This window comes from Drosophila busckii, chromosome 3L (genome assembly GCF_011750605.1).
Source record: "Drosophila busckii strain San Diego stock center, stock number 13000-0081.31 chromosome 3L, ASM1175060v1, whole genome shotgun sequence".
Classification (NCBI taxonomy): domain Eukaryota; kingdom Metazoa; phylum Arthropoda; class Insecta; order Diptera; family Drosophilidae; genus Drosophila; species Drosophila busckii.
The window spans coordinates 7,770,942-7,782,056 of record NC_046606.1 but is presented as its reverse complement, the minus strand read 5'-3'; the positions used below and the strand labels follow the sequence as shown (position 1 = coordinate 7,782,056).

Below are 11,115 nucleotides of genomic sequence, written 5' to 3'. Positions count from 1 at the left end.
AAACTATTGCTAATCATTTTCAATTTTACTAAAAATAGTTTATAATTATATTAATATATAATAAGTTAATATAATGAAACAAAATTCAAACAACAATTAAGTGGGTTAAGTGTACTATAAAAAATAATTCAAATATAAATAAAATCCAGAACATAGCTTATAATTGTTACATTTTTTTATACAATTTAGTTTGTTTTTTGTCAGTGCATAAAGCTTTTTGGAAACTGTAACACAGGAAATTCGCCACGTTCGGTGTAGACTTTTGACTTTTGCGAGAGTGAGAGAGAGCGAGAGCGCGCGTGAGAGCAAAGTCTACACCAAAGCTATTCCCATGAGCGCTGCTTGAGCTGTAATATAAAAAAAAGTTGTGATTCAAAATCAATTGGCATTATTTTATATCAATACAAATTATTTTACAACAATATTATTAAATTTAAAAATTATCTTAATAGTTATTTTCAGGCTTTAAGCTATGCATGTCTTGAAGTAAACTTTTGCTTTGCTTGCGCCTAATTGAAATGCAATCAATGTAAACATTTGAAAAGCGAATGCAAACACAAACACCTGGATTGAGTGCTTGAGCATTCCAATGCAATTAGTATGCACTAACACATGCACAAGTGCTTAAAAATATAAATAAAACCACCACCAGTGCAGCAGCAGGAGGCGCTTCCCCAACCATTTCTCACCACGCACTAAGCTTTAATCACCGACACAGACAAACACACACACACACACACACACACACACAGAGGCAGAGCCAGCCAGACAACGAAGGCAAATAGTCAGCAGTGCAAAAAAGAAAAAAAAAAAGAAAGCAGGACAATCAGTACGTAGGGCGCTCCTACTATTTGCTGAGCACTACGCTGGCGCTCTATGATGCGCGCTCTCTCACTCTCTCCCTCTCTCACACCGCATGCGCATTGGAAGCTGCCCTTAAGCCGCGCTGCACCAATCAGCGGCAGTCATGCAAACTTTATGAGCGCAAGCTGCGCAATCCAATCACAGCATTGCATATTTCCAGCCAAGAGTTGCTTGCTGCAATCCTTGCCCCTACAGCTGCAATTTGCAAGAGAGCGCGCAAACGCAGCGTAGAAATTTTCTAGGGTTTGTTGCCGCCCAAGTGTCGATTACAACAACAGCAACAATAACCTGCAATCGTTGCATATCTCTAGGCTCAATTACATGCACACACACACACACACGCACACATGGAAATATATGGCCTGAGTCCATAGTCGAGCTGTTTGCTTAGTGCCACTTCGCATTGCCGCCTCTTGCATTGGGGACTAGGTGACAAATTTTTGATGGCAGCAGCAGCAGCAGCAGCAGCAACGCTTGTGATTTCTTTTCTTTACACAGTGCTGGGCCCCAACACTCTTTTCGCATTGCAAAACGAGGGTAATTGAGGTCGTCGTCGTCATCGTCATCGTCATCGTCTTGCTGCTGTGTTGATTTTTCGCATTGCATATTTTGTAGGCATCTGGGCTGATTACCCAGCAGCTGCTTGGTGCACATTATGATGACAACATCTTCTTTTGGCGCGCACGACTGAGTCCTGAGTCTGAGTCAGAGCATTGCATTCATCGTATTTATTTTGGGGTCAGCATGTTTGCCTGCAAAATATTGCCAAGTGCCAAGTGTGAAAACGTTTTACTTCGTTGCACTTTTGATTGCTGTTTAAATTAGAGTGCACAGACAAAAAGTCACAAAGCTAGAGAGACTATATATTGAAAATATTACGTACACCCATAAGAAATAACTGTCTGCACTCTGCTGTGAAATCAAAAATTGTGGTCTAAACTGTTGACTACGCATTTCATTTTGGCACTTGAGAGTTAACTGCGCAATCAGTGAGCAGTTCATCAAAGCTTTGAATTGGCATAGGAACTAACTATGGAAGTCAATACTACTATTTATTGAAAGAATTTCCAGGCAGCTATTGATCAAAGCTAATTCTATGCTGAAGCTATTAACGCTTGAAATAGCAGAAATCTTTACAAGCATCAACTTTATAAAAAAATCATTTAACAAAGCTAAATATGTAAGCAAAACAAACTGTTTATTATATTAAATAAGATATATATTTTTTTTAATAAATGTGGCACTGCTGAGCTTTTATTCCAAAAGCAGTAACAATTCTCTGAATTAATCTTAAAGGATATGCAAGAATTTAATTGAGTTCGATTACGAATATCTAAGCGTAATTTTAATTTACAAATCTAAAGAATAACCAGTTAAGGATTAATCCAGCTCCTAGCATAGTTGACTTTAAGCTGAATGCCTAAACATACATTTAGCACGAATTGTATACAATTCAAAGGCCTCAACAGCTGCACTTTCATTCAAAGACTTCTAACGAGATACGTCATTAGAGCAAAAGGACAACTTTAACTCGATGGCATGGTGACATTTGCAGCCAGCCACATATATAAATGCAAGCTAAAGTAAGTAAACTCGCATGAAAAGTCACAGGCACACGCTTATATAGTATTGATGGTCACGAGCTGTGGCTGCAACACTGCAACCTGCAACCTGTGTGCCTATTTACTCAGCAGCAGCAGCAGCAGCAGCAACGGGGCAGCAGCACGTAAATGCATGTGTAAATAGCAGTAGCATATAAGACGAGAAAGAACAAGCAGCAGGCCACAGACTCACTCACATACAAACATTGACAGCTGCAGCCTCTAAAGGGAATCGAGTTTAGTTGGGGCTAAGCTAAGCGCTTTAAAGCAAAAGTCAGCCAGCCAGTCAGGCCTATGTAAATAAATGCAATATGCAGGCGCGCTGAGTGAAAGCAAAGCAAAGATGCTAAGAAAAAAAAGCAGCATAGTTGCTCTTTTTGGTCAGAACACACAGCCAGACAGCAGCCTGGCCAGCCTGTCTGAATGTCGACGCAAACGACAATTGAAAATAGCGCCTTAGTTTTTTTTTTTTTTTTTCTGATTAAGGGCACAGAGGTCGCCTCAACTGACGCGCATGTCTATGCGACTGACAGTCAGTCTGGCCGCAACCGCAGGCCAAATAGAAAAAAAAAAAGCGTTGCGCATAAAACAAAACAAAAAATACGGCAATGCCAGCTACGTACGGTTGTTGCATTGTTGCAATGCTACGTCGTAAGCAGAATTACGTGCAATTGTTCTCCGCACAGTGAGTCGTGTACATAAATACGAGCTGCGACTACAACATGCAACGATGGGTAAACAAAATCCACGTTGGCTGCATATCGGATGAGAGTTGCTTGTCAAGCAACCAGCCAGCCAGCCTAACTGACTGACTGACTGAGTCTCGCTACAATATTTACCAACAGTTTGTGTAAATAAATGTTGCCTGCTTCTAGGCGCGTTTTGCAGTCAATGCGTCGCATTTAGAATCATTTGACTTTAATATACAATTCCAAGCTAAGCTAGTTTCTTTATACAGCCAAAACTTTCGCTGCAGCATTCTAATATACATTGCTTGCTTTAATTTGATTTTTTGCAATACAATGTTTAGTGCAATAGCTAATTTGAAATTTATGCGATTTGGCTAACTGGCCTTAATATGTTTTTTACCATTGAGCTAATTATTGTGTTTACTTGTTACAATTATAAATAGTATATTTTTTGTTCAACTATAGCAATAATTACTTTTTGTATTCAACGGCTAATTATAATTATGCTGTGATGTTTACTAATAAAAAATATAGTACGCAAAATGGAATTATTTATTTAAATACTCTACTGGGAGCTTTGCTTACTCAACCTAAGTTGCTTTGTTGCTTATTTATTTAATATAATAAACTAATATGCAATTGTATTTAGAAAATCTAAAATTAATAGCTTAAGAAATTATATTTTTAGCAGTTCTACTGAAGGCAAATTAACGATTATTATACAATATTTAAAAGCATCGTACAATCCAGAAACATATCCTCAGAGCTTGTATTGCGGCGTCCGTAATATGCATAGACATTCAAGCGATATTGACCCGATAAGATAAACGCTGGCACCAAATCCTCGTTCAGCTGCCAGTCTCTAACATAATAGTAGCCCGCAGGAGCAGGACACTTCTTTGTAAAGTTGCCATACTCATGCACGCTGCTTAGCCATTTCTTATAGAGGCTGCTGCGCAGCGACTTGAGCAAGCGACAAACGTCCATATCATAGTTAAAAATGCTATTGTAACGCTTGAAGTTTGGCAAACGATGTTGTAAATCCACATTAATTTTGAAGCCGCTTGACACTTGACTTTTCATATCGAGTTCAATATAAATGCTATTGTTAAACGCCGTTATATTGACGTGATTAAAATGTTTGGGATTATGTTTGCAGCCGTCATTTTGCAATTGAAGTTTTTTCTATTCGATTAAACAGCAAATAAATAAAATAAAATAATATAATAGTAAAGTAAAAAGTACTTACGGCCAGCAGCTCGCGCGCATTAAATAAAGCAATTAAAATCAATACGTGCTTAATCATTTTGCTCATTGAGCAGCTTGTCAGTTAAATACTAAAAATGATTTTTAATATGTCGCATATAATAAAGCAAGCGCGCCAGGGCTGCAAGTGTAATGTTGAAAATATTAAATGTGCATAAAAAAATGGTATTAGAGGCGTGCCAAAAATAAAAATCAAAGCATTCAAAGCTGCGCTTAAATAATATTTTTCAATTAATGTAAGTTTTTAGCCAATAATTATGGCTTACAAGCTATGAAAATATAGCTCAATTTTATGCTTGGTTGAATCCGCTGCCAAGTTTATATGATTAACTAACATTATTCATAGAGCGCATTAATCAACATGTGGTTCAAACATGGATTACTCATTTATATGCTGGTACTACAAGCGGCGCGTATAGTAAGTGTTATTATAACTAACATGCATATATAACTAATATATATATTTTAGTTAAGCAAGGTGCATTTTAAAACTGGCAACTGCACATATAATGCAAAATACTTCAAGAACTTTACACTGGATATGCGCAACTCGGCAGCAAATGTGGACATACAAGTTATACAAACGTTACCAGCAAAAATGATGGCTAAAGTAAGCGTTAATCGACTTGCTCCAAATGGCAAAACCTATACAAATGCATTAGATCGCACTATAGACATCTGTAAATTAGCAGCATCTATGCAGTCGAGTCTATTCAAGCGCATGTTTCTAGCTGCATTGAGACATGGCAACTTTGTTAAAACCTGCCCAGTGCCCATTGGTCGTTACTATATAAATGATTTTAGTTACTCAAGTGTTGAGGGTCCGCATACGTCGCTGTTTGCTGGAAAATATAAGATAATGGTGCATATATTTTATGGCATCTACAAGACAAAATCAGAAGAGTTTATTGTGCATATTGAAGTGGATGCTTTAATTCAATAAAAAGTCAAATGTATCGCTGCTGTGCTCAATTATAATTGCTTGACTACCATTGTTGCTCAACTTAAATGTTTAAATAATATAACTGCTATCAGTTGCTGCGAATTATATACTCTAATTAGGCATATAATTGCTATGCACACAGCTAATAATATTTTATTCGTTGCCTCAGCTGCTATACAAAGTTAAAACAGTTGCCTAGCACAATGCAGCCTGCAATAATATTCAGTTTATCCTTATGTTTCCTACCAATTGTTACTCTGGTAAGCCTTGCAGCACATATATTTATAATATTTATAATAATTGCAGCTCTTTCATTAGCTAAGCAACGTCTTTGTCTTGGATACTCCTGACTGCAATCAATACAATCGCAGTTATTTGCAAAACTTAACGCTGGTTGTGTTCAACAATTCGCTAAGCATGGATATGGATTTAATTAGTCAGCTAGTGGCGCCTGGTCTACGCATTAACATGGACATCTTTACACGCAAGCCCAAGTCAAATTTATATCAAAAATTCTACCATTACTCGCTGGACATGTGCAATATGCTGAGCTCTCGCAAGAATAATATATTTAAGAAATGGTTCTTCACTTTCCTAAAGTATGGTAACTTTCAAAGACAGTGTCCAGTACCCACCAAGCATTACTTTATCAAAAACTATAGTTTCAATGAGCTTGCTATACCAACATTTTTATTTGCTGGTCTTTATCGCGTAACATTTGATATTACGCAGTGTAAAAAAGGTGTCAAGACTAATGATAATGTTATAACTTGTAGAGCTAACGTTGAAATTAAATAAACAAAAATATTGAAATCAATTAGTTTATGCAAAACATAAAAATAATTATTTTGAATGGAATTTGCACATAATTCAAGCTCATATTGATTAAAAAATAAATGAATTCAGTTAAAAATATTTAAACTCAAAACATTCTTCAGTAGTTGAATGGGTAAGTTACAGTTTTCGCTAGCATAAAGTTAATTAGCTATAATCGTTTAAAATAATAAAAATTAATAGTTTTAGCTTAAAGCTACATATCTAGTTTAATTACAATACAATTATGTAAATTGGTTAGCTCTGTGAATTCAAATTGAACTAGCTCAATTAATTCAAATTGCTTGTTATTAAATAGAATTGGCTTGAAAATGGCTTGAAATATATATATATAAATTTTATAAGCGTAGTATAATTTTTTAAATCGAGATTTGTGGTTTATTTTGTGACAGACAAAATATGAAGATTTGGCGTACAATTTTGATTGTTCTCTTGCTTATACAAACTGCACAGACGGTAAATTGTAAACTTTTTTGCTCAATTAATAAATTCACATTTTTCTTGCATTAGATATCAAAAGCATTTATAAAAAATGTGCCCACATGTGAAGTACTCAACGATCAGTATATCAACAACTTGTCTATAAGTTTCAAGAACTCCAGACTTAATGTGGGGCTTGCAATACTAAAGACGATACATGCGGACTTTCAGATTAAATTAGAGCTGCTGCTTAGCAGGTTAAAATCAAGAAATTATCAAAAGTTTTATGGCTGCACTGTGGATATTTGCAGTATAATGGCGCGGCAAAGTTTAAATATACTAAAGAGTTGGATCTTAACATTCATAAAATATGGCAACTTTGTTAAGAAATGTCCGCTCTATCAGAATTATTATTATATAAGAAATTATACAGCAACCGAGATGCATATACCATCGTTTATAGTGCTCGGCAGTTATAGAATTATCTTTGACTTTATGCATAACAAGAAATTAACATTGAAATGCATTGTCGAAATCGAAGTTAAAAACATATAGAGTGCTGCAGCCCTGAATAAAAACAATTATAATGCAATTAACCAACTATAAGTACAAACTACGTATTTGTTTAAATCTATAAATCAATGTTAATTTGCCTTTGCTAGTAGCATGAGCCGCTTCAAACTCTTTGTGCTAATTTGCTTGTGTGGGCTAACAATTGTAAATGCTGTAAGTAAATTAATTAATTACAGCTTAGTAGCTTGGCACATAATTCTAATTGAAGTCTAGCGTGCTGTTCAAGTCCGGCGAGTGTAACTACAATGACAAATACTTTGACAACTTCAACATTAGCATCATCAATAATTCAGTCAATCTGGATTTGATTACCAAGCTGCCATTAACAAGCGGCTTTAAGGTGCTGGTGGATTTCTCTATAAATCTGGGCCGCCAGCAGCATTATCAACGCGTGTTTGCTCATATATTGGATACATGCTCTGGTAGTTTCGACCATGAAGAGCAGCATCTTCAAAAAGCTGGTTTCAAAGCATGGTCAAGCATGGCAATCTTATGATCAATTGTCCTGTTACCGCAGGACATTATTTTGTGCGCAATTGGAAGCTGGACTCGAAGCTGGTGCCGCAATATTTATACGCTGGTGATTATCGCGTTACTGGGCATTTCTTTTTTGGCAAACTGAAAGCTAAAAGTGAAGAATTTGTGCTAAACTTGGTTATCTATGCAACATTGAAAACATAACTTATACAATAAATAGCAGCAACAACGTAATTATATTTTTTTATTTTTAATTTTATTCCATATTGATAATTATTTTAGCTTAATGCGTCGCGCTTCAGTGTCCACAGCGTAATTAAAATTAAACAAATAATTCATGCAAAAAATAAGCTCAGTCTGCATTTTAAAACGGCAGCATTAACAATGTGTTTTTATTTATTTTCATTTTTAATAACAATGTTATTTTATAGTTGTATGCAACATGTATTGGTAAGTAAACTACATAAATTTGTTAAAGTATTCATTTGTTTAATTTGACAGGCAAAAGGCGTCGTCTTCAGAACTGGCGCTTGCCGCTATGATCGTGATGTCTTCTCCAATTTTACTATACAAGTTATTCACAATAAAATACACATGGATATGATGTTGATACAATCTCTAAGACATGGCCTAAAGGGTCATGTTAGCTTTGAGCTTCGTTTGCCTAAGGCGAACTCTTATCAAAGCAGATTTCAACATGATATTAACTATTGTGAAATGATTAAGGGTGCGCGTGAATCTTTTTATCGTCGCTGGTATCTCAGCATGATGAAGACAGCAAACTTTGCCGAAGGAGTGTCCCATTACTCCAGGCTTACTACTATTTGAAGGGCTGGGATTTGGAGGGAAATCAAATACCTTCATTTCTATATTTGGGAGATTATCGAATTACAGGCAGTTTTTACTATGGCAAATATAAAAAGATAAGTAATCCACTATTAGAATGTTCGCTGGAAGGATTACTTAAGACTTAAGTGTCTTGAAATAAGCGTTAAGTTAATGTTCAAAGTTGTGTTAAGTTATTTAAGCTCAGTGAGTTAAGTGTGAGCATCAAGAACAATTTACTTGTTATTATATTAAATCAAAATTATTTTTTATAGAAAATAAAATGCAACTACTAAAGTGTGGCTAAAAGAAGCGCCAAGGAAGTTCGTTACTAAAATCAAATATAATATTCAATTCACTTGCATGTGCTTATATTAAATTTCCTTTACTATGTTTATTAAATATTACGATCACTAAATTTCTGAGTGTCAGTTTCTCATAATGCATTTTTTTTGCATTCCAGTTCTTACTTGCATATTTGTATATTAAGCAGGTTTAACTACCATAATTTTTCCACTCACGCCACAATTACACACAGCGCTATTAACTTTAATAAATTTGTTTTGGTCTAAACAAAACACATGTGGACAATTTGTTTGACTAGCTCATATGATTATTCAAAATTGAGCTATTCCAACAATTTATTTTGCGCTTCAATAGCCAGCACACTATAACTTACTATATTTTCAATATATTATGAACAAATAAGTTTTGTACACAAACAGTTAAGGACATGACTTTAAGCAATACAAAATACGTTTGGCTAATATCAATCTTAGGAATATTTTGCAATATTTTGGTAACGTTATTAAGCTCTACTAAATTTTAATATTCAAATTCAATTGCTAAAGCTCTAACAGGCTAAGAGAACACTCTTCAGATCGGGAGGCTGCAAATTTGATCGTGCATATTTTTCCAATTTTTCGCTACGCGTAAATAAGGAAGTTGTTGAAATGGATCTTATAATTGTTAATAATGTACCTGACGGCATACAAAGTAAAATGAACTTTGAGTTTCGCAAAAGTGCAAACGATGAATATCAGAAAATATTTCAACACAATGTTAACTTTTGTGCTTTGATGAAAAGCGCGAAGGATTCGTTCTATAGGCGCTGGTATCAAAGCATGATCAAGCATGGCAATCTGTCCTGGACCTGCCCGATTAGGCCTGGCTACTATTATTTAAGAGGCTGGAAAATGGATGGAAATCTGGTGCCACCTTTTCTACATTTCGGTGACTATCGCGTGTTGTTCAATATATTTTATGGAAAATCTCGCAAGTCACGGAGTAATCAATTATTGGAATGTGCAGTTGAAGTGATATTAAATTAATAGTGAAATAATAGTGAAATAATATTAAATTCATATTCAAGTGCTTAATTAACTCTTATGTATTTTATTGTGTGTAGCCTTGAGCAAATAAATTAAATCAACATTTCTTATGGAAAATGGAAAATAAAGTTTAGAAAATGTCTTAAATACAATTTTTGAAGCTGTAAATGCAAAACAACAACAGAGCATGGAATTTTTCATACTTTTATTTTTAAATATTATACAATGATCAATTGCCTAATTTAGTAACAAAAATTCAATAACACAACTTTTGCTAATGAGCTTGCATAATGTTAATGGGAAAATAAACACTTCACTCTAGTAAAAATACATTTTGAATGACTTTCAGCTGTCATTATAAAATTGTCATTAAAAGTGTTAAAATGTTTCAATTGCGCATTTATTCTCTGGTATTTGCTTTATTAATATTAAATGTGGAATTAAGTTCAAGCGTAAGTTCTAAATTATTATATTGTGCCTATAATTTTCTAACTTTGCCTCTGCTGCAGGAACGTTCTGTGAAATTTGTTTACTCTGATTCTATATTCAATCCGAAACATTTCAAAAATTTCACTATGACTTTAGTGAACGGCACATTGAACATGGACATGACTTTATTGCGTCCCATACAGCGAGGATTCAAAGCTCACGTTGATTATCAGCTGAAGCTGAAGAATGCCAAGAATTTTCAATCAATTTTAAGCCATTTGATCGATATCTGTTCGGTTGTGGACAATATTAAGGATGGACTTTTCAAGAACTGGTTCAAAAGCATGTTGAAACATGGAAACTTCAAGCTCAATTGTCCAGTGGACGTGGGAACTTATTATTTACGCAACTGGCGCATGGGCACATCACATAAGTTTCTATATCCAGGCGAGTATTCCGGCAAAATTAATTTTTTCTACGGCAAGTATAAAACCAAAACTGAAGAACATGTGCTGTCTGTCACACTTGCCAGCGTTATAAGTGGCTAAGCAGCAACTTTGGCTTGATCTTGAATGCAAAAAGCAATAACATTTAAAAGTAGTTAATAGCTTTTGACATTGCACAGACCTTTGTGATTTCAAAATACTTTCTGCTTAATAAAATATAAAATAAATAAATATATATCGCAGTCAAAGCAAAGCCCACACCCAGCCCAATGCACATAGAGCCTTCTCTACTTCAAATAAGAAAAAGTGATTTAATAATTACAAATACAATATTTAATAAAAACATGAATGAACATGCCACGTGGCTGTGAACATATGTAATTGTACTTAAATCGGTTTTTTTCCACCCGCTCAACA

The 11,115-nt window shown here is 34.9% G+C and overlaps 3 protein-coding genes and 1 pseudogene across 3 annotated transcripts; 3 read left to right on the top strand and 1 right to left on the bottom strand.

The window, feature by feature from the left end:
• Positions 1-312: 312 nt before the first annotated feature.
• LOC108598028 lies at positions 313-4,237 on the bottom strand. The gene is made up of 2 exons (XM_017984642.1): positions 3,898-4,237; positions 313-347 (listed from the first exon to the last, which is right to left on the bottom strand). The coding sequence occupies exons 1-2, from the start codon at positions 4,235-4,237 to the stop codon at positions 313-315; spliced, it is 375 nt and encodes a 124-aa protein (XP_017840131.1).
• A 3,046-nt stretch (positions 4,238-7,283) lies between these two features.
• Positions 7,284-7,871, top strand: LOC108598029 (annotated as a pseudogene).
• A 213-nt stretch (positions 7,872-8,084) lies between these two features.
• LOC108598030 lies at positions 8,085-8,641 on the top strand. Its single transcript, XM_017984644.2, is given in 3 exon segments — positions 8,085-8,117; positions 8,169-8,456; positions 8,459-8,641. Coding segments are annotated over 3 exon segments (504 nt in total).
• Positions 8,642-10,206: 1,565 nt separating this feature from the next.
• LOC108598031 lies at positions 10,207-10,819 on the top strand. Its single transcript, XM_017984646.1, has 2 exons — positions 10,207-10,233; positions 10,333-10,819. Exons 1-2 carry the CDS (start codon positions 10,207-10,209, stop codon positions 10,798-10,800), a joined length of 495 nt encoding a protein of 164 aa, XP_017840135.1. The 3' UTR covers positions 10,801-10,819.
• Positions 10,820-11,115: the final 296 nt, after the last annotated feature.

What these genes read in the sequence shown, in the direction of transcription:
- LOC108598028 (XM_017984642.1), bottom strand. Translation starts at nt 4,237, where the DNA reads ATGAAAAGTCAAGTGTCAAGCGGCTTCAAAATTAATGTGGATTTACAA. An exon ending in TGAGGATATGTTTCTGGATT is followed by an intron (nt 348 to 3,897) that starts GTACGATGCTTT and finishes TTTATATTACAG; the next exon opens with CTCAAGCAGCGCTCATGGGA.
- LOC108598031 (XM_017984646.1), top strand. Translation starts at nt 10,207, where the DNA reads ATGTTTCAATTGCGCATTTATTCTCTG. An exon ending in AATTGCGCATTTATTCTCTG is followed by an intron (nt 10,234 to 10,332) that starts GTATTTGCTTTA and finishes CCTCTGCTGCAG; the next exon opens with GAACGTTCTGTGAAATTTGT.